At 47.4% G+C, this 23163-nt stretch overlaps 1 protein-coding gene across 2 annotated transcripts in view; it reads right to left on the bottom strand.

The window, feature by feature from the left end:
- SCNN1B (sodium channel epithelial 1 subunit beta) overlaps positions 1-23163 on the bottom strand; it is an 84897-nt gene that overhangs the window by 43886 nt on the left and 17848 nt on the right. Inside the window, exon 2 of one of the 2 annotated variants that reach the window (XM_023189322.1) lies at positions 16391-16415. The exons of the other annotated variant lie outside the window; for it this stretch is intronic. Within the exon in view, the coding sequence (XP_023045090.1) occupies positions 16391-16415 (25 nt within the window). The remainder of the gene's footprint in view (positions 1-16390; positions 16416-23163) is intronic. 2 annotated transcript variants of the gene reach the window in all.

Below are 23163 nucleotides of genomic sequence, written 5' to 3'. Positions count from 1 at the left end.
CCTTTTGGAGATGATGAAAATGTTCTAGATCTTGAATGGGATGGTGGTTCATTAAATGCATACACTCGTGAAAACTCATCAAACAATATACTTAAAATGGATGCATTCTATTATATGTAAATTACATCTCAGTAAAGTTTTAACAAAATACTTTAATCCATTGCCATTTCAAAATGATGCGATTTCGCATTTTTTTAAAATGTGGATTTTCTTCATCTTTTGAAAAGTCAGAAAGATGTGACAGTTGTCTCCACATGACCATGTTCTGCTAGAGTTGACTAGCAGCTGCTCTCCTTGGATGGCTAACGTGTTCCCAGTTCACCCTGATTCTTCCCATTCCATGCTGTCTTATACCCAGCCCTCTTTACTCATTTTCATTAGCTGCTCTGGCTCATGTGGACATCAGACTTTGTGACTCCTGTAAATTGCAGGTCAGATTCTTTCATTAAAATCCCCTATACTTATTTTTGTAGCAAAACCTCAATTATCCAAGATTATGTGGGAATATGGTTTCTGGTAGCTGGATTTTTGAAGTTAATTGAAGGTTAACCTGAAAGTGGATTTGACTCTAGTTATTGAAAAATCTTGCATGTTTCTGCCTCTGCAAAGGCAACCAGAGGACATGACTGACTCTTTATTCTCAAGCACCTGGCCAGGTGTAGGAGCCACAGGTGAGGTTTAGTGTCCAGGCCAGAAAAAGCGAAGAAGAGTTTTAGGGGAGCTGTCAGGGTCTCTAGAGAAGCCAGGGCATACCTTGGACACAATTTCTATTTATAAATTCAAATATTATGTGCATTTCCAGCACCAAGATTTTGGTCTCTAAATACCATTCTTGACTAAAAGAACCAGGGCTTCTTAGAAAAATGGTTGCTACCAGCTTTGGTGTAGGAAATGTATAAAATGAGCCTTTCTCTTATTTTATTTTTATTTATTATTATTATTTTTGACACAGGGTCTCACTCTGTCATCCAGGCTGAAGTGCAGTGGCACAATCACAGCTCACTGCAGCCTCAGCCTTCTGGACTCCAGCTATCCTCCCACCTCAGCCTCCTAAGTAGCTGGGACTACAGGTGCGTGCCACCATGCCTGGATAATTTTTGTTATTTTTATTTTTATTTTTGTAGAAATGGGGTTTTGCCATGTTGCCCAGCTGGTCTTGAACTCCTGGGTTCAAGTGATCCTCCTGCCTTGGCCTCCCAAAGTGCTGGGATTACAGGTATGAGCCACTGTGCCTGGCCTATATGTTTTAAATGTTTAAATATTAACCATCTGGTACTTTAAAGAATCTTACTGATCTCTGATTTACTATGTGATATACATTTGCACTAAATAAGAGGAAACCTGGGGCTGAGCATAGTGGCTCAAGCCTGTAATCTTCCAGCACTTTGGGAGGCTGAGGCAGGTTGATCACCTGAGGTCAGGAGTTCGAGACCAGCCTGGCCAACATGGTGAAACCCTGTCTCTACTAAAAATATAAAAATTAGCTGGGCATGATGATGGGTGCCTGTAATTCCAGCTACTTGGAGGCTGAGGCAGGAGAATCACTTGAACCCGGTAGGGAGGTGGAGGTTGCAGTGAGCCGAGATCACACCACTGCACTCCAGCCTGGACGACAAGAATGAAACCCCCCCCCCCCCCCCCCCAAAAAAAAAGGAAGAAGGAAGAAGAGAAGAGAAGAGACGGAAAAGGAAAGGAAACCTGGCCACATGTGGTGGCCCATGCCTGTAATCCCAGTGCTTTGGGAGACTGAAGCAGGAGGATCCCTGGAGTCCAGGAGTTTGAAACCAGCCCAGGTAACATATTAAGAGCCTCACCTCTACAAAACACCTACAAAATTAGCTGAGTGTGGTGGCATGTGCCTGTGGTCTCAGCTACTGGGGATGCTGAGGTGGGAGGATTGCTTGAGCCCAGGAATTGGAGGTTGCAATGAGCTATGATAGTATCATTGCAAGTTTAGCCTGGGTGACAGAGCAAGACACTGTCTAAAAAATAATAAATAAATAGTAAAAAGAAATATTTCAAATGGGTATTTCTTTTTCTTTTTTTTTTTTGAGACGGAGTCTCGCTCTGTTGCCCAGGCTGGAGTGCAGTGGCGCTATCTCGGCTCACTGCAAGCTCCGCCTCCCGGGTTCACGCCATTCTCCTGCCTCAGCCTCCCGAGTAGCTGGGACTACAGGCGCCCGCCACCTCGCCTGGCTAGTTTTTTTTTTTTTTTTTGTATTTTTTGGTAGAGACGGGGTTTCACCGTGTTAGCCAGGATGGTCTCGTTCTCCTGACCTCGTGATCCGCCTGTCTTGGCCTCCCAAAGTGCTGGGATTACAGGCTTGAGCCACCGCGCCCGGCCACAAATGGGTATTTCATATAAATATTTATAAACTTGATTTTGTTATTTCCCTCTAACTACCTGCTAATTCGAAGTTTTCCTAAGCATTGATCATTTGTATACCACTTTTGCAATTTTTGCTAAATCCGTGTAGCACTTGTATCATTATTTGCTTAATAGATAACACCACATCATCTCACTTTTTAATTTTTGGCTAAAATAAACTCAACTTCCTCCTAGGCACTACTATGAATTCAAAGTCATATTACACCTATGAAATAACAGGTTTGATATGCTGAGCCATTTTTTCCTAATGCACATTAACATACTTTCTTAACTATTCAGAAAAAGTTTCCTGTGAGAATCATTAAAAAAAAAATCATCTTGGCCAGGTGCAGTGGCTCACACCTGTAATCCCAGCACTTTGGAAGGCTGAGGTGGGTGGATCACAAGGTCGAGGGATCGAGACCATTCTGGCCAACATGGTGAAACCCCGTCTCTACTAAAAATACAAAAATTAGCTGGGCATGGTGGCACGCGCCTGTGGTCTCAGCTACTTGGGAGGCTGAGGCAGGAGAATCGCTTGAACCCGGGAGGTGGAGGCTGCAGTGAGCCGAGATTGTGCCACTGCACTCCAGCCTAGAAACAGAGCAAGATTCTGTCTCAAAAAAAAAATTCCTCTTGTTTACCACCCTTTGGGAAATGCCCTGTTAATTGTCTTTTATGGGCTGAAGCATGTAATGGTCCAAGGACATACATTCTCTTTCAAGGCATTTCCTGGTGTGGCTTCATGCAGTTCTTTTAAGTATATTGGGATAGGCATAATTATGCCCATTACACAGAGAACTGAGAGCACAGAGGGACTCAGAGGGACTTACCCACGGTCATGGTGAGTCATGGGCAGGTCTGAAAATAGAAACCAGATTGCCTGGCTTCCAGCCACCTCTCACCTACTCGCTCAGATGGGACACCTGACACCTTGCACCTGTTCTGGTGGGTGCTGGGGAAATGTGAAGTGGAGCAATCCAGCTGGCCGTGTCCTCCGTGTGCACCTATGAATCTCCTTTGCCCAATGCTGTGGTTCCCTGACATCTAGGGGTGTTCCCAGAAAGCCAAACTCAGCATGACTAATGGAGACAATAGGAAAAGTGGCTTCCTCCACAACCCTCTAAGAGGGGGAGACATAAAGGTCTTATTTGAGCTGATCAGAGACAGTGGATGTTGTCAACATATATAGTTAAGTGAGAGCAAAGAAAGGGTAGAACAGTATATGAAGCCCACATGCATTTATGTTAAAAAATATATATATACAGGCTGGGCATGGTGGCTTACGCCTGTAATCCTAGCACTTTGGGAGGCTGAGGCAGGTGGATCACCTGAGGTCAGGAGTTCGAGACTAGTCTGGCCAACATGGCAAAACCCTGTCTCCACTAAAAATAAAAATATTAGCCGGGCATGATGGCGTACAACTGTAATCCCAGCTATTGGGAGGCTGAGGCAGGAGAATCGCTTGAACTCAGGAAGCAGAGGTTGCAGTGAGCTGAGCCCGCCCTCCAGACTGGGCGACAGAGAGAGACTCCGTCTAAAAAAATAATAACAACAATACAGGCAGGCTGGCACGGTGGCTCACTCCTGTAATCCCAGCACTTTGGGAGGCTGAGGCAGGAGGATCTTTGAGCCCACAAGTTTGAGGCCAGCTTAGGCAACATAGAGCTATTTGCTTGTGTCTGTGTAGTCCTTCTACCAGGTCACATAAGAAAGTAGTAATACGAGTTGCCCTCAAGAAAGGAACTGGGTGACTGGGGGAACAGGCAGAACAGGAGACATAAAAAAATTATTTACTCCTTTTGCACCTTTTGAATCGTGCAGCATATCAATGTTTAATCTATTTATTCAGTCAGCAAATATTGATTAATCATCCATTGTGTACTCCGCACCGTTCTAGGTCCTGGGCATTTATCAGTGAACAAAACAGGCAATGAATCCCTGCCTTTGTGTAGCTTACATGTCCACAGGAAAGAGGAAAAAAAAATTGAAAAGAGCAATTAAAATTTTAAATGTGGACTGATTGGAATTAGATCCAAAAAATTTGTATAGCAGTGATTAGATTTGCAAAGATTGAACTGTTCCGTAATACTAAGTATGGGCCGAGCTCTGGGAAAAAAAACACATTTATGTGCTGATAGGGTTGAAATTGGTGCAGTCATTTGGACAGCAATCTGGCAGTCCCTACTACATTTAAAATGTGACAACCCATGACTCCACAGTTCCATTTCATGTAGTAAGTGTGCTTTGGTGCATGCACGCACGTGTGCACGGTTTAAGGATGTTGATTGCAACGCCGTAATCCTCTCAAATGGGAAACACCTTCACCACTCATAATGAGAAGGTTGCAGAGGAGTGGATGGGGTGCAAACAGCTGCACCACAGGAACTGTGGAAGCAAAGCAAGGAAGAACAACTGCTGCAGGTTAAGGCAGGACTAGGGCAGTCCGGACGGGTGTGCCTCAGGGTTTCAGGTGAGCTGAGGTGTTGACGTTCTAGACCTCTGGGTGGCTGGGGCACCCCTGTCCCCTACTGCCTGCCCTCCTCTGCCACTGGTCACGTGCTACCTTGTCTCTTTACTGTAGTGTGAATTCTGTGCATACAGTATATGCACGTATATACTCCATGACTCGAAAAAGGCTAGAAAGCACTGGTTTAGAAACACTTTATCATTCATTCCAGCCCTGAAATGTTAAGATTTTATAGCAATGTCACGCTGATGTCAACTCTGAGTTCTCCGGGGTGGGTCACGGAGGTTCACGGTAAGGCAGTATCAAGGTGGTGGCCACACTCCCACACCATGTGGAGATGTCCTCTGGGGTCGCCACCCCACGTGTTGGGTGGTGTCTGGGGGATGTGGCTGTGCACGCTGTTGGGGGCATGTTGGTGGCTGTCCCACGGTTTCATTCCATGATGTGGCAATGGCAGAGTCACCCTCTCATTCTTTGGGGCAGGGAGCACCCTTACATGGTAGTGAGTCATTCCCATCCACACCACAGGCAAGCACAGCCCATCTGGGCATTAAGGACCTGGATGTGGCTAGCACTCCCATTCGAGGACAAACAGGGTAGGGTTTGGGAATTAGGCCCCAGTTAGGGTCTGGTTCTGCCATCTCCTTAAGGAAGGGGCTCCATCCATGACATAAATAGTTTGGTCTCTGAGTCTTTATTTTTAACTTTTAACTTAATTTAATTTTTAAATTAGAGATGGGGTCTTGCTGTATTGTCCAGGCTGGTCTCAAACTCCTGGGCTCAAGCAGTCCCCCCACCTTGACCTCCCAAAGTGCTGGGATTACAAGTGCGAGCCATTGCATGCAGCCATGAGCCTTAATTTTACAATCTGCAAATGGGAAAAGTAGTACCTGTGTCTTCTAGGTTGTTGTCAGGATTCAATAAGATAAGGCGTGGGAAGCAGTTTGCACAGTGCCTGTCACAAAGTAAGCGTTCATAAATGGCAACTATGGTTATTTTTTTTTTAAAGAATTTTTTTTTTTTTTTTGAGACGGAGTCTCGCTCTGTCCCCCGGGCTGGAGTGCAGTGGCCGGTTCTCAGCTCACTGCAAGCTCTGCCTCCCGGGTTTATGCCATTCTCCTGCCTCAGCCTCCGAGTAGCTGGGACTACAGGCGCCCGCCACCTCGCCCCGCTAGTTTTTTGTATTTTTTTAGTAGAGACGGGGTTTCACCGTGTTAGCCAGGATGGTCTCGATCTCCTGACCTCGTGATCCACCCGTCTCGGCCTCCCAAAGTGCTGGGATTACAGGCTTGAGCCACCGCGCCCGGCCATCTATTGTTATTTTTAAAAATTATTATTCTTGTTATTAACATTTCATGGAAGGTGTAGAATTATTCAAAATGGCCCTGGGTGTTTACCATGGGTGGTTGGAGCTGTCATTCACGGAGAAATGTCCAAGCAGAGAAGAGGTCTCCAGGCTCTGCTTCTCGTGAGACTGCGTCACTCCCTGGCTGCGAAATCCCACACTCCCCAAGGTCTCTAGTTGTCCCAGATTTCCCAATGGCTGGCAGCTGGCTTTCCCAGACAGCAACTGCAAACAGCTGCACCCAAACCCAGCCTGCCTGGCCCTGGTGGCCATCTATGCTTCAGTAATAAGGCCACTTTCTTTCTTTTTCTTTTTTTATTTTGAGACCAAATCTCACTCTGTTGCCCAGGCTGGAGTGCAATGGGGCAATCTCGGCTCACTGCAACCTCTGCCCCCCAGGTTCAAGTGATTCTCCTGCCTCGACCTCCCGAGTAGCTGGGATTACAGGCACCTGCTGCCACGTCCGGTTGTTTTTGTATTTTTAGTAGAGACAGGGTTTCGCCATTTTGGCCAGGCTGGTCTTGAACTCCTGACCTCATAATCCACTGCCTCGGCCTCCCAAAGTGCTGAGATTACAGGCATGAGCCACCGCACCCAGCCAACAAGGTCACTTCCTACACTTGGCTCCTATGAAGGAAGACCCGTGAGACTGAGGTCACCCCACTAAGATAGAATCCTCACCATGTCAGCAGGTGCCCTGGCCCTGGCAATGCCTATCTGTGGGATTACAGGGAGCCTAGGAGACAAAAAACATCTCTGCCAGGCATGGTGGCTCATGCCTGTAATCCTAGCACCATGGGAAGCCGAAGCAGGAGGATCACTTGAGCTTAGGAATTCGAGATCAGCTCGGCAACATAGTGAGATCCTGTCTCTACAAAAAACAAAAAATGAGGCCAGGTGCTGTGCTTCACTCCTGTAATTCCAGCACTTTGGGAGGCCAAGGCGGGTGGATTACCTGAGGTCAGGAGTTCAAGACCAGCCTGATCAACATGGTGAAACCTTGTCTCGACTAAATATATGAAAAACTAGCTGGGCATGGTGGTGGGCACCTGTAATCCCAGCTACTCGAGAGGTTGAGGCAGGAGAATTGCTTGATCTCGGGAGGCAGAGGTTGCAGTGAGTCGAGATCATGCCACTGCACTCCAGCCTGGGCAAGAGAGTGAAACTCCATATTAAAAAAAAAAAAAAAAAAAAAGAGCTGGGCATGGTGGCATGTGCCTGTGGTCCCAGCTGCTCAGGAGGCTGAACTGGGAGGATCATTTGAGCCCAAGAGATTGAGGCTGCAGTGAGCTGTGATTGCACCACTGCAATCTAGCCTGGGCAATAGAACAGGAATTTCTGTTTTAGTTGTCTCTAAAAACAACCCAAAAAAACGAAAAGACGAGAGATCCCATTCCTCAGAGCTCAGCACACCTTATCACAAACAAACAAAAACCCACCCCCACACAAAACATCTCTGTGTTGCTGACTTTGGCCTTGTGGGTTTCCTTATAATGCCCTGTCCTTAGCTCACACTTCATGGGGGTGTAAATTCATCCCACCCCTTTACATGGCCAGTGTTGATCCTACAAAGAGGCCCGTGTTGAGGCAGAACTCAGACCTGGAATAGATGCCCCTCCTCCTGTGCTAATTCTGAGCTATCATGGTGCTGTGGTCTGAATGAATGTGTTCCCCCACCAAATTCTTATTTTAAAAATAGTTCATATGTTGAAACGAGGCTGGCTTTAGGAGATGTTGAGTCATGAATCATGAGTGGGATTAGTGCACTTATAAAAGTGACCAGGAGGCTGGGCGTGGTGGCTCATGCCTGTAATCCCAGCACTTTGGGAGGCCAAGGCAGGTGGATCACCTGAAGTCGAGAGTTTGAGACCAGCCTGGCCAACATGACAAATCTACTAAAAAAATACAAAAATTAGCTGGGCATGGTGGTGGGTACCTGTAATGGCAGCTATTTGGGAGGCTGAAGCAGGAGAATCACTTGAACCCAGGAGGCGGAGGTTGCAGCAAGTAGAGATTGGACCACTACACTCCAGCCTGGATGACAAAGTGAGACTCTGTCTCAAAAAAAAAAAAAAAAAAAAAGTGATCAGGAAAACCTCCTTGGCCCCTTCCATCGTGTGAAGACACAGCAAGAAGGTGCCATCTATGACCCAGCAAGTTGGCCCTCACCAGACACTGAATCTGCCACTGCCTTGATTTTGGACTTCCCAGCCTCCAGAACCATGAAAAATAAACATCTGTTGTTTATCACCCACTCAGTTTATGATACTTTGTTATAGCAGCCTGGATGGACTAAGATAGTGGTGTGGGTTTCCTGTAAAAGGCTGGTTGCAACAAGCTGAGGGGCAGGAGGACCCCACCCTGTGTGCACTCCTCCCTGTACCTTATTTTTTTTTTTTTTTAATCTCAGGACATCCTGCAGATGACTCAGGTGCCAGCACCTTTTCTTCATCCCCAAGCAAAGAGAAACCATTTCTCCCGAAGAGAAACCTTGAACTTTGTCATCTGGGCTGTTGGGAAAGACGGGAGTGATTTAGGCCGAAATTGCTGCTGCTAAACACCACCCAGGAGGGCTGAGAAAGAAGGGAGTGATTCTGACAGGAGCCAGTGGGGAGGGTAAGTTGTATGGGCCAGAGATCTGCCACCCTCTTCCCAGCCCTGCCCTCCTGTGGGCTCAACGCAGCCCTGCTGTGCCCATCTGGCTGGTTCTGAAATGGAAGATGAATCATGGCAAGTATCAGATAAGAGCTCAGACGAAAGCTGCTGGCTGGCGATAAAGAACCCTGGCCACACCTTTCAGGCAGCATGTGCCAGGGTCCTTGGAAAACCTTGTCTGGTGTCCAGATGTGAAGCCATAACCCAGGTTCTCTCCATCTCCTGCAGCTAGCTCCAGGGAAGCCTCGACTGCCCTTAACAGATCTCGGCTGGGCATGGTGGCTCATGCCTGTAATCCCAGCACTTCTGGAGGCTGCAGCGGGAGGATCACTTGAGTCCAGGAATTAAAAACTGGGCAACATAGCAAGACCCCATCTCTAGAAAAAATTTACAAATTAGCCAGGTGTGGTGGTGCATGACTGTAGTCCCAACTGTTCAGGAGGCTAAGGAGGGAGGATCACTTGAGCCCAGGAATTGGAGGCTGCAGTGAACTGTGATCGTGCCACTGCACTCCAGCCTGGGCACCAGAGCAGGACCCTGTCTCTAAAAACAACCCAAAAAACAAAAAGACAAGAGATCCCATTCCTCAGAGCTCAGCACAGCACACATCCCTGCCCCTCAGGCATTGCACAGAGAGCAGGCTGCAGGATCTGAAAGTGAGGCACTGGGGAAAATGCCCCTCAGAATCCTGCCTGGCCTCTTCTCCTGTTCCTTCCAAGGCTCTCATCTCTCTCAGCCTGCGTTTGGCAACCCCGACACCACGCATGGACCAATGCTCTGAGCAGAACCGCTATAGCCTCAGAACAACTGCTTGTGCCTGCTTTTCTTCCTAACCATCAAGGGACCAAGGGGATTGTTCAGGTTGGGCCCATCCAGGTTGGAGGATGCTGGATAAGAGCTGAAGTCCAGCCTGTGCTCAACCTGCCGAGTCGGGGTCCCCGGGAACTACAGACACACAAAGAAGTAACTTTTCCTAAGGCCCTCAAAGGCGACACATGGGTTGCTGCAAAATATGGGCTTCTGCCTGGAGCCACAGTCAACAATGTTTGGCTGAGCTGGGCTATATTTTCTTTTCTCTATTTCGCGCTCTTTTTTTTTTTTTTTTGAGACGGGGTCTCACTGTGTCACACAGGCTGGAGTGCAGTGGTGCAATCGCAAGTTACTGCAGCCTCCAACTCCCTGGGTTCAAGTGATTCTTCTGCCTCAGTCTCCCATGTAGCTGAGACCACAGGCACATGACACCATGCCCAACTAATTTTTAAAATATTTTGTAGAGACAGAGTCTCACCATGTTGCCCAGGCTGGTATATTTGCAAAAGAAGAAAGTCTCCTATCGCTTGGTTAGAATGTAAGTGTGCATGACGCCCTGTATGGAAAAAAGATGCCATAAAGATACAGTTTGAAGGAAAGGCTTTACCATGATTCCCCTTACTGGGGAGTTGGTCAGGGCTTGGTTGCTGGAGCCAGGCTTTGGGTGTGCTCAGCAGTGCCATGCAACCTTGAACAAGCTACATGGTATCTCTGTGTCTCTGTCTCCTCATTTGCATAGAGAGGACAGTATGACACCTACCTCCCAGGGTGCTTAAAACAATGTGTAGTTCGTAGCATTATGGGTGCATCAGCTCTTATTAACTGTGGTTCGCTTCATTATGCAAGTAGAAAAATTACTGTCTTCTAAATACAGAAGGAAAACTGTAGCATTTAAAATAAACAGGCTGGATACAGTGGTTCCGAACTGTAATCCCAGCACTTTGGGAGGCCGAGGTGGGAGGATTGCTCGGGCCCATGAGTTTGAGACCAGCCTGGGCAACACGGTGAAACAAAAAATACAAAAATTAGCCAGGTTTGATGGCACACACCTGTAGTCCCAGCTACTCAGGAGGCTGAGGTGAGAGGATCCCTTGAGCCCAAACCAGTGAGGTTGCAGTAAGCCATGATTGCACCACTGCATTCCAGCCCGGGTGACAGAGCGAGACCCTGTCACTGGTAATTATAATGATAATAATAAACAAGCTAGGCATGGTGGCTCACGCCTGTGATCCCAGCACTTTGGGAGGCCACGGTCGGAAGATCACTTGAGCCCAGGAGTTCAAGACCAGCCTGGGCAAGACAGTGTGACCATCTCTCTACAAAAAAAATCTTAAAAAATGAACTGGGTATGGTGGTGCATGCCTGTAGTCTCAACTACTCAGGAGGCTGAGGTGGGAGGATCACTTGAGTCCAGGAGTTCAAGGCTGCAGTGAGCCATGATCATGCCACTGCCCTCTAGCCTGGGTGACAGAGCGAGACCCTATCTCAAAAAACAAACAAAAACTCACTTCAAAAATAAATGCTCAGGGTATAGCATGGGTGGCAAAACCCTGCCCGCGATTCAGAGGCATTTAACCAAATTGCTGAAGGACAGGACTTCCATGTTTGAAACTGACCTGACCCACTTCCGGATTTTAGGAACTCAGTGTTGCATTTGTGCTGAACTGCCTGTTTCCAGTACCTCCTGGGTTCTTGAGTCCAGCTCATGCTTGTTAAGAAGCTCTGAGAAGCTGTCTCTGAAAACAGAGGCCTCTTGTAGCAAAGGCAGACCAAGGATTGGAGCGAAAGATTGCTGGCTGTCTTTCTATTCTCAGAGACTAAGTACTTAATGCACAAAGGCTGACTTTGAGATGTACAAGGATGGACTTTATGCCCATCATGATCTGGGCTGTCCTAGGGAACCAATTATACTATCATTTACTTAATATTTTTCTTTAAGTTGACTCACTCTTGTTTTTTACTTAAATACCTAGTTTAGTCTTGTCCTAAGCAAGAATGTCCACAAAATCACAGGTTGGATGCTACTAATTATATATGTTTTCTAATACCCCTCAACATAAATAATTACTAATGAGATGAAAAGCAATTGTCTGTGCACTATCTAAAAGCCATCTGCACGTGCCACTCTGCATGGGGTGACAGATTCAGCAAAGATCCTTTCTTGTCTTGTAAACTCACCAGATTAGATAAAACACCTTCCCACTTGTGACTCAAAGATATCTGGCCCTACTGACCCCTCGGCCCCAGCTGCCATGCCTGGCGGCTTCCTTACAAGACTCGTTCTGTGGGTTTCTCCACTGCTGGCTCTAAGATGATATAGGCCTCCATCCCAGCAGCCTGACACATGTCTTGCTAACCGATCTGGAAGACTCCAAACTCTAAGAAGATGTGGTCATAGCTGCGAGGAAAACCTTCCTGTTTTTTCTTTTCTTTGTGCATGTTCTTTTCAAAGAAAAACAAGTATGTATCTGGCCTTTGGAGGACTCATCTTGTCATGAGGCCAGAGGGGCTCCTGGTTTGTCATTTTCTTGTTCACCGGCTGGCCAAGCACCACATTTTGATTTGAGAGGTGACCACATTTTGTGATGGCTAAATCCTCTCTGCCTGGCTTCTCTGTATGGATACAGACACACATGGCAAGGAACCGTAAACATACAAGAGCAAAAGCGTTCCACAGACTACGATACAGGCACACAATGAGGTATTGGGGAGCCATTAAGAAAAATGGTTAGTTATTATTATTATTCTTATTATCATTTTTGAAAGGGAGTCTCGCTCTGCCTCCTAGGCTGGAGTGCAATGGCGCAATCTTGGCTCACTGCAACCTCTGCCTCTTGGGTTCAAGTGATTCTCTCTGCTTCAGCCTCCTGAGTAGCTAGGATTATAGGTGTGTACCACCATGCCCAGCTAATTTTTGTATTCTTAGTAGAGATGGAGGTTTCACCATGTTGGCCAGGCTGGTCTTGAACTCCTGACCTCAGGTGATCCGCCTGCCTTGGCCTCCCAAAGTGCTGGGATTACAGGCATGAGCCACCTTTCCCAGCCAATTATTTTTGTTTTTTTAAAAAGACTATGTTAGGCCAGGCATGGTGGCTCCTGTCTGTAATCTCAGCACTTTGAGAGGTCAAGGTGGCAGGATTGCTTGAGGCCAGGAGTTTGAGACCATCCAGGGCAATATAGCGAGATCCCATCTGTACAAAAAATAAAAACATTAGCTGAGCATAGTGATGCATGCCTGTAGTCCCAGCTTCTTGGAAGGCTGAGGCAGGAAGATTGCTTGAGTCTGGGAGTTTGAGGCTGCAGTAAGCTATGACTGCACCACTGTACTCCAGCCTGGGCAATAGCAACAAAATAACATAATAATCACTGGAGACTTTGGAGAGTAGGAGAGGGGTTAGGAAGGAGGAATTACCTAATGGGTATGCTGTACACTATTGGGGTGACGGTTACACCGAAAACCCAGACGTCACCACTAGGCAGTATATCCATATAGTGAAACTGCATTTGTTCCCCATAAATTTGTAAAAATAAAAAATAATGACTGGGTGTGGTGGCTCACACCTGTAATCCTAGCACTTTGGGAGGCCGAGGCGGGTGGATCACTTGAGGCCAGGAGTTTGAAACCAGGCTGGCCAACATGATGAAACCCTGTCTCTACTAAAAATACAAAAAAATTAGCTGGGCGTGGTGGCACACACCTATAATCCCAGCTACTCGGGAGGCTGAGGCAGGAAAATTGCCTGAACCTGGGAGGCGGAGGTTGCAGTGAGCCGAGATCACGCCACGGCACTCCAGCATGAGTGAGAGTGAGACTCTGTCTCAAAACAAACAAAGAAACAAAACAAAAAACAAAACAACCATGTGGGTTTATATGCATCTATGTGCATAGGAAAAATAATACAGATGGCATTAACCAGAGGTTTATAATGATTATCTCTGGGTAGCAGGATCTTGAGTTATTTTTAAAAAATTATTTTTAGTTTATCTGTGCTTTGGAACTTTCCTACAATGAACATATATTGCTTGCATCATAAAAATAATAAATGAGCAGATAATTTTTAATAGCAAAATGGAAAAAAGGTTATAATAGAATGCTGTGTGAAAAGACCAAGATTCTAAGTATATGAAAAAATCAATAGTTAGGCAAAGATTATTGTAGGGAAGCAGGAAATACAGACTTAAAAAAAAAGGTTAAGCTTCCAGGAAATTTTTTGTTTTGTTTATTTAAGAGACAAGGTCTCACTCTGTTGCCCTGGCTGGAGTGCAGTGGTGCGATGATAGCTCACTGTGACCTCAAACCCCCTGGCTCAAGAAATCTTCCCACTTCAGTCTCCCGAGTAGCTAAGTAGCTGAGACTACAGGTGTGTGGCATTTATTTATTTATTTATTTATTTGAGACAGGGTCTCACTATGTTGCCCAGGCTGGTCTCAAACTCATGGTCTAAAGAAATCCTTCCGCCTCGACCTCTTAAAGTGTTGAGATTACAGGTGTGAGCCTCCATGTCCAGCCTCCTTCCTTGAATTTAGGTACAACCCTGGTATAAGGATCTGGGGAGATGCTGGATGGGTTGGAATTAAGTTTCTACTATTTGGCAGAACAGGGGTTTGTATAAGAAGTTAAGATCAGATGCACACTTTACTTGCATTTTGATATTTGTACCTGTTTTCCAAAATTGTGTTATTTTTATAGTTCAAAAAAGAATTCAAAAACGAGGCTGGGCACGGTGGCTCATACCTATAATCCCAGCACTTTGGGAGGCTGAGGTGAGTGGATCACTTGAGGTCAGGAGTTTGAGACCAGCCTGGTCAACATGGTGAAATCCCGTCTCTACTAAAAATGCAAAAATTAGCCGGGCATGGTGGTGCAGGAAGGTAATCCCAGCAAGTTGGGAGACTGAGGCAGGAGAATTGCTTGAACCTGGGAGGCGGAGGTTGCAATGAACTGAGATTGCACCCCTGTACTCCAGCCAGGGTGACAAAGTGAGACTCCAGTCTCAAAAAAAGAAAAAGAGAAAAATTCATAAAAGTCACCAAAATGGACAGTGTTCAATCAACTAGAAAAATCTGCCTTAGGTCTCTAGTAGCCTGAAAACTCTTTTCATAATTTCTGGACCTGTTCTGCTGGGGACGGAGTGAACCAAAGAGGGATTTCAGAGGAGGTGGCTGCAACAGAGCTTGCATTTCCTGGATGGCTCCTTTCTCCCATACCCTTGTTGACAGAGTCTTATTGCTGTGTTTGCTTTCCTTATTGCCAGAGCACTCAGCTGCACCAGGCTTTATCCTGTACACTTAAAATTACACGGGAAAACACCCCGCCCACCAGGCCCCATGCCAGGAGCCATGTCATTGTGTCCCAATGGACACAGAGGACTGGGGGTGGGGGGTGCCAACAGTGAGCACCTAAGCCCATGGTCCTTCCCTTCCCCAGTAATGGAAGTGGCCACTTGCCCAGGATGGGTGGTGTGTGTTGACAGCCAGCAGGGAAGAGTGTGGTCAGTTTCATCTGCTCCCTCCCTGCCAATGCTGGAGGCAACTTGGAGAGGGTAGTTTCTGCCAAAGCTTGGAAGATGCCAGGGGTGTGTGTGTGGGGTGGGGTGGGAGGGGTAGGGGTGGAGAAGGGAGGCGGTTATTCCACTGGGAATAAAATGTGGTGTCCCAGAATAGAGTCAGAAAAATAAGGTCAACATGATAACGTTTGGAGGCTCATGTAGGAGGATAAGCTATAGTTTCTCTTTCTCTGTTTCACTTTGGGAAACAGGAGTGATCCTATTATTATTAAAAATGTACCAGGGGCCAGTGGCTCAGGCCTGTAATTCCAGCACTTTGAGAGGCCGATGTGGGAGGATTGCTTGAAGCCAGGAGTTCCAGATCAGCCTGGGCAATATAGTGATACCACTGTGTATAAAAACAACAACAACAAAAACAAAGAAATTAGCTGGGTGAAGTGGTGCATGCCTGTGGTCCCAGCTACTTGGGAGGCTGAGGCGAGGGGTTTGCTGGAGCCCAGGAGTTCCAGGCTGCAGTGATCTATTGATCTATGATTTTATCACTGCACTCCACCCTGGACAACACAACGAGACCCTGTCTCCAAAAAAAAAAAAAAAAAAAAAAAAAAAAAAAGTGAGTTTTTGAGTTAGATAGACTTGAGTGGCATCTTCTTCCCATCTCTTACTGGCTGGGTGGCTGGGTGGCTGGGTGATCTTGGCAAAATTGCATCACCTCTCTGAGCCTCAGTTGTCTCATTTGCAAATGAGGCCAGCAATAGTACCTCCTTCCTTGGGTTTTTGTTTTGTTTTCAGTGAGGGTTAAAATGCATATAAAGCTCTTGGCATGGTGTTGAATGAAGGTTGGCTACCGTAATTCATTAGGGAAAAAGAAGGATGAAATGTGTAGGTGGTTGCTGAGTTTAGATACTTAATTGCAAGGCTGCCTTAGAAAGGACTGGTGCTGGAAGGGGAATTTCCCAGGTTGGTAAAAGAAAGATTCAGTCTTTGGCCTGCACTTCCTTGAGGCTTAGCTCTCTATGTCACGCTCCTGTCAGAAACTTTCAAGGGCTATTGGTGTCTATAGAATAAAGGCCCCTCAACCCTTAGCTGGCTTCCAAGACACCTTGCAACCTGGTCCCAGCCTAGATGTCTCCTTTAATTCCTTGCACTTTGCTTTACAATGGGGTAGTGGTTAAGAAGTTGGGTTCGAACCCCAGCTTGGTCACTTACTGTGTGACCTTGTGGAATTTACTCACCCTCTCTGTGCCCTGGTTTCCCCATCTGTAAAATGAGGGGAAAATAGTACTGACTTCATTGGGTTGATGTGAAGATTAAATCGTAAATATGAAGCACCTAGCACAGTGTCTGACATAGAGAGAGGTCAGTGCCTATGAGAGGCTTCTCAATTGCATCCCGTACCCATGCAACCACACACTGGAGCCCATGGGTACCCTGGGAATTCCCACCACCATACTTTCACTCACGCTGTTACTCAGTCCTGGAGTGCAAAACCTTTACCTCTACCCACATATCCTCTACGTTTTTCCAGGCTCAGCTCCAGTGCCACCTCCTTCAAGAAGTCCTCTGTGAAGGGAGGTCATCCTCCCTCCTCCGTAGCCCCAGTTTTTTTTTTTTTTTTAATTGAGATGGAGTTTCACTCTTGTCACCCAGGCTGGAGTGCAGTGCCATGATCTCAGCTCACTGCAACCTCTGCCTCCCAGATTCAAGCGGTTCTCCTGTCTCAGCCTCCTGAGTAGCTGGGATTACAGGCATGAGCCTGGACAAAGCCCAGCTAATTTTTTTTTTTTTTTGTACTTTTAGTAGAGATGGGATTTCACCATGTTGGCCAGGCTGGTCTCGAACCCCTGACCTCAGGTGATCTGCCCACCTCAGCCTTCCAAAGTGCTGGGATTACAGATTATAGGCATGAGCCACCGTGCCCAGCCCCCAGAATGTTTTCTGAGGACCAATAATGTGGATGGAGTTAAGACCACTGAACTGTACACTTAAAAATGATCACAGTGTAAATTTTGTTATACACATGTATTTTCCACAATTAAATATTTTAAAAGACATATTGAATATTTAAAAACTCACAAATAATTTTTAATATTAACTATATGTTGAAGTAATATTTTGGATATACGGGTTCAATGAAATATATTAATAAAATTTGATCTGTTTATTTTTACTTTTTAAAATGTGGCTATGACAATTTTACATTGCTGGGCTGGGCACAGTGGCTTACGCCTGTAATCCCAGCACTTTGGGAGGCCCAGGCAGGAGGATCACTTGAGGTCAGGAATTCAAGATTAGTCTGGGCAACATAGCAAGACCCTGTCCCTACAAAACATACAAATTAAAAAAAAAAAATTAACTAAGCATGGTGGCATGCACCTGCAGTCCCAGCTACTCGGGAGGTGGAAGGATCGCTAGAGCCCGGGAGGTCGAGGCTGCAGTGGCCCATGATCATGTCACTGCACTGTAGCCTAGGTGATACGATAGCGTGAGACCTTGACTCAGAAGAGGAAATAAAAAAAATTTTCAATTGCTTACGCCATTCCGATCTGTGGCTTGTGTTGTATGTATATTGGATAGTGCTGACCCAGATCAATGGCTGGCACACTGTAGGCACTTAGATGTGGGTTTACTATGGGAATGAATACAGTTTTGCAGCCAAATAGGTGCTTTTCAGGCATAAAACAAACAAAAACTGTTGTATCTGGAAGGCTCCAAGGGAATGGGAGAGAGTCTGTGTCGGGGCAGTTTACATAACTAAATCATCATGATTAATATCAAGCGATTCTCTTGCTTCGGCCTCCCAAAGCGCTGGGATTACAAGTGTGAGGCACTGCGTCTGGCCAGGATCTATTATTATGCTGATGATAGCAGCCACCGTCCGCAGAGTACCTAATGTGCCAGGAACTGTCACAGCACTTTCAGCCATCATCTCATTTAATCCCTGAGTCAACACTCCGGGGGATCATTGGCTCTACAGCATGGACAGCAGCCCAAGGTCACCCCGCTAGACAGCGGAGAGCAGGGGTTTGCCTGAGGGCCGGTCCAGGCCTCCTAATACCCCTGCCTTTCCCAGGGTCCAGGCTCTGTGTGCTGTCTTGTCCTATGGGACTTGATGGCCCTGCCTGGGATGGACAGCAGACACCAGCCCTGCTCACATCCCCACCCACAGGCAGGGTCTTCAGAGGAACAGGGAGCCCCAGTGAGGGGCAAGACGATGCTGTTGAGAATCCAGGAAAAAGGCCGGGCACCATGGCTTGTGCCTGTAATCACAGCATTTTGGGAGGCTGAGGCAGGTGGATCATTGAGGGTAAGAGTTCGAGACCAGCCTGGCCAACACAGCAAAACCCCGTCTCCAGGAAAAATTCAAAAATTAGCTGGGCATGGTGGCACATGCCTGTAGTCCCAGCTACACAGGAGGCTGAGGCAGGAGAATAATCGCTTGAACCTGGGAGGCGGAGGTTGCAGTGAGCTGAGCTTACACCACTGCACTCCAGTCTGGGCGACAGAGTGAGACTCTTGTCTCAAAAAAATAAAATAAAATAAAGTCCAGGAAGAGAATTCAGGAATTCCTACTCTCTGATCTCCTTAAGCTCACTCATCCAGATCTGGCCACCAGCACTCTCAAGTTCAAGGACTCCGGGAAACCGGCTGGGACTTAGGTGGTCATTCTTGTTCAAGGCAGTTGAGGCGATGGCTCTGGGCCCAGCCTGACCCAAGAGAGGGCCCTGCCCTTGTCCCTGAAGCTGCAGCAGCCACAGCTCTCTGCGGGGGTGTGGCCTTCCCCTCCCATCCCTGGGGCTCCAGGCCTGAAGCTGAAGGCCGGGGCCTACCCAAGACCTCATACCTGGAGCTCAAGTTCATTTGTGTAGAGGCCCACGGTGGTATCTAATGTGAGAGCTCCTCAGAGGGGGCCTCGGCTGTAAACTGCATGGATCAGAACCCCCTGGAATGGGGAAGAGGTTTGCAACACACAGACGAGAACTTCCGCTATCTCCCAATTCCAATCATGTCTGTAAGTCGTGGGTTGAACTTAAGGAAACTGCTTGAGTCTGGTCAGAGACAGTTGACTGAGGAAGCCAATTGAGACCTAATTCCCTTGGTGAGAACTGGTTGTCAAGGAGTCTGGCCTCAGAGAGAGTAAAAATCACACCTTCTGTGGACTGCGGGGCTCCCCCACCCTAGGGGAGAGTCAGTGCAGAGCTGAGAGCAGGGGTTCTCCAAGTCTGGTCCCCAGACTGGCTGAAACAGCATCACCTGAGAGCTTGTTAGAAAGGCAGATCCTCAGTCTCCCCCTGAGGCCTCTGGGTTTTAACTAGCAATCTGGGTTTTAACAGCCTTCCAGGAGGCTCTGGCCATGCTCAAGTTTGAGAACCTCTGGCCCACCACCTTACTCTTCCAAGTAGGGCACCAGAACCAGCAGCACTGGCATCATCAGCTTGTTAGAGACACAAAAGCTGGGGCCCACTTGACCTACTGAATCAGGATCCGCATTTTAACAAGACCCCTAGCGACTCGTGTAAATGCATGTTAACATTTGAGACGTGGCCAGGCAAGGGGGCTCACACCTATACTCTGAGCACTTTGGGAGGCTGAGGTGGGAGGATCACTTGCACCCAGGAATTTGAGACCCCTGTCACTACAAAAAAATACAAAAAGTAGTTGGGTGTGGTGGTGTGTGCCTGTAATCCCAGCTACTCGAGAGGCTGAGGCAGGAGAATCGTCTGAACCCAGGAGGCGGAGGTTGCAGTGAGTTAAGGTTGCGCCATTGCACTCCAGCCTGGGCGACAGAGCAACACCCTGTCTCAAAAAAAATAAAAAATAAAATGTTTCCTAGATAATTGGATAATACGTGCAGCGAGTTTGGGAGCCACAAAGCTAGAGCAAAAGTCAGCAAACTTTTTCGGGAAAGGGCCAGGCAGCAGTATCTTAGGCTTTGTGTGCCATACAGTCTACGTCGTGGCCACTCAGTGCTGCCATCATAGTGCAAAAGCAGCCATAGATAACATGTAAATGACTGGGCGTGGCTATATTTCAACCACACTTCACTTATGAACACTGAATTTTGAATTTCATTTGATTTGCATGTGTCATGAAATGTGATTTTTTTTTTCAACCATGTAAACCTTTTTTTTTTTTTTTTTTTTTGAGACGGAGTCTTGCTCTGTCACCCAGGCTGGAGTGCAGTGGCGCGATCTCGGCTCACTGCAAGCTCCGCCTCCCGGGTTTACGCCATTCTCCTGCCTCAGCCTCCCGAGTAGCTGGGACTACAGGCGCCCGCCACCTTGCCCAGCTAGTTTTTTGTATTTTTAGTAGAGACAGGGTTTCACCATGTTAGCCAGGATGGTCTCAATCTCCTGACCGCGTGATTCACCTGCCTTGGCCTCCCAAAGTGCTGGGATTATAGGCTTGAGCCACCGCGCCCGGCCCCATGTAAACCATTCTTAACTTACAAGCTGCACAAAAAACAACTGGTGGACCAAACATTGGCCTTTGGGCCATAGTATGCCGACCCCTAGGTTGGAGGAATTAATTGAGGGCAAAGAAGCCCAGACTGGGCTGGGCGCAGTGGCTCACACCTGTAATCCCAGCGCTTTGGAAGGCCGAGGCAGGTGGATCACGAGGTCAGGAGATTGAGACTGAGACCATCCTGGCTAACATGGTGAAACCCTGTCTCTACTAAAAATACAAAAAATTAGCCAGGTGTGGTAGCACGTGCCTGTAGTCCCAGCTACTCAGGAGGCTGAGGCAGGATAATTGCTTGAATCCAGGAGGCGGAGGTTGCAGTGAGCCGAAATCGCGCCACTGCACTCCAGCCTGGGTGACAGAATGAGACTCTGTCTCAAAGCAAAACAGAACAAAACAAAAAACCAGATTGCAGGCCTCCTCCTCCTTTCCTGGTGTTTGCACACAGAATCGCCCCTGCACAATCTCAGAAATCTTAGTAGCACTTGATTATGAAAAAGCTATGTTGACAAGGCCCAATCAAGAACCAACTTGATCTGGCCCTAGACCAAAGACTTCAGGTTGGGCCTCAAATCCTCCATCATGCTGGCAGGATTTCAGGGAGCTGCCTTCCTATGGTTGACTCTGTGCCCCACCTTTCTGGCTGGCAATTTCATTGGCCCTTAGTGGTCATTTACTGTGCAGCAGGCACTGTGCTTAACTTTACTCACATTATCTCATTTCCTTCTTACAGCCACTCCGCAAGACAGGGAAAGCTAGAATACACTCATGCATATTATTATAGTCTTTATTTTTATTTTTTCATTCTTTAGACGAAGTCTCGCTCTGTCACCCCGACTGGAGTGCCTTGGTGCAATCTAGGCTCACTGCAACCTCTGCCTCCCGGGTTCAAGCAATTCTCCTGTCTCAGCCTCCTGAGTAGCTGAGATTACAGGCACCCGCAACCATGTCTGGCCAATTTTTGTATTTTTAGTAGAGACGGGTTTCACTATGTTGGCCAGGCTGGTCTCAAACTCCTGACCTCAGGTGATCTGCCAGCCTCGGCCTCCCAAAGTGCTGGGATTACAGGCATGAGCCACTGCGCCTGGCCGCATATTATTATATACCTGTTTTTTAGACGAGCACAGAGCGAAAGCACAGAGAGGTCAGGTGATTTGCCCAAATCACACAGTGAGAGTAAGTAGCAGAGCAAAATTGAAACTGTGTCTGTTTGCTCCAGAGCCTGTTCTCATAACCACTTCACTATATTGCCTCCTGATAATCTGTATTAAGGACAATCGATAATCCACCACCATTACCAGTCACCACAACGCCCAGACACAGTCTTCTCCAGAACAAGCCTTGGGCAGCAAACCTGGGCCGTTTGCATCTTGATTGGCATTTACACTCAACCTTTCTCTACCTTGAGTTGCAGCTGGAGCTGAGGCACTCAAGACAGTTCTGCACCTTCTGCAGGAAGAAGGAGGCTGGCAGGGCAGTCCTGTATGGTTGTGCAGGCTGTGCACTATACAACTCCAAGGAGCATCCTTCATCCTGTATGTAGTCTGTGTGATTGACAATGACATCCCTGGAGTTGGCAGCGCATATACCCCGCCGGCATTTGTGGCAGCCCTAGAGGCTGGAGGCAAGACACTCAGGATTCTCTGGCATCCTATTGACTTTTGGTGCCCACCTTTATTGCTATTTGGAAGCAAATCATCAAAAAGGGAGATGAGCCCACAAATAAATGCCATCATGCGTGGTGGAGGTGTGTGCTGGCAGCTCTGGGGAACACTTTGAGACAGGAGCAGGAAGGAGTTTTCCCTGCGAGCGCCTCCATGCAGCCTGGAAAAGGAGCCTGCCCCCGATCTCTCTCCGACGGGATCTACTGCAGCATCAGCTCTGAACTCTCGACCCTGTTCCACACAAAAGCTCCCCTCCCACCCCTCCACACCCTGGCTCCTTGAGAAGAAGAAAAGGCCCTTGGGTGATCTCTCCAGTCATGTCCCCACACTGGCTCTCCAGTGCCCATTCTCACGCTGGGCAACACCTACTTCTTGCAATCCAGAGATTGAGCTGCTGGGAACTACCAACCAGATGCTCTGAGCAATTCCCTTAACTGCTGCCCCCTTTGCAGTGTTTATTTTTTCCTTTTGTGATTTCAGCCAGGCCCTGTGTCAGGGCCTCACAGGCATTAGCTCATGTATCTCTCACCACAGCCCTGTGAGGAGGAACTGTGATCATCACCATTTTACAGACAAGGTGGCTGAGGTTCAGAGAGGTTAGGTCAATTGCCTGAAGTCACACAGGTCAAAAGCGGCAGAGCTAGAAATCAAATTTAGGTCTTTCAGGCTTTAGAGCCCAAATTCTTTGCCAACTTTCTAGGAGACAACACGTCATCATGTCCTTAGGGTCTGTTACCCCATCTGTGGGCTGGGTCTTGGGTCTGGGAAGCCATGTGGGTGACCATAATGTTGCTGCTTGTGGTGATGGTGAGAATGGTGATGGTGATAGTGATAATGGAGGTGATGGTGAGGGTGATGGTGGTCATGATGCTGATGATGGT

This window comes from Piliocolobus tephrosceles, chromosome 17 (assembly GCF_002776525.5).
Source record: "Piliocolobus tephrosceles isolate RC106 chromosome 17, ASM277652v3, whole genome shotgun sequence".
Lineage (NCBI taxonomy): Eukaryota > Metazoa > Chordata > Mammalia > Primates > Cercopithecidae > Piliocolobus > Piliocolobus tephrosceles.
This window is presented reverse-complemented; position numbering and strand designations above follow the sequence as displayed.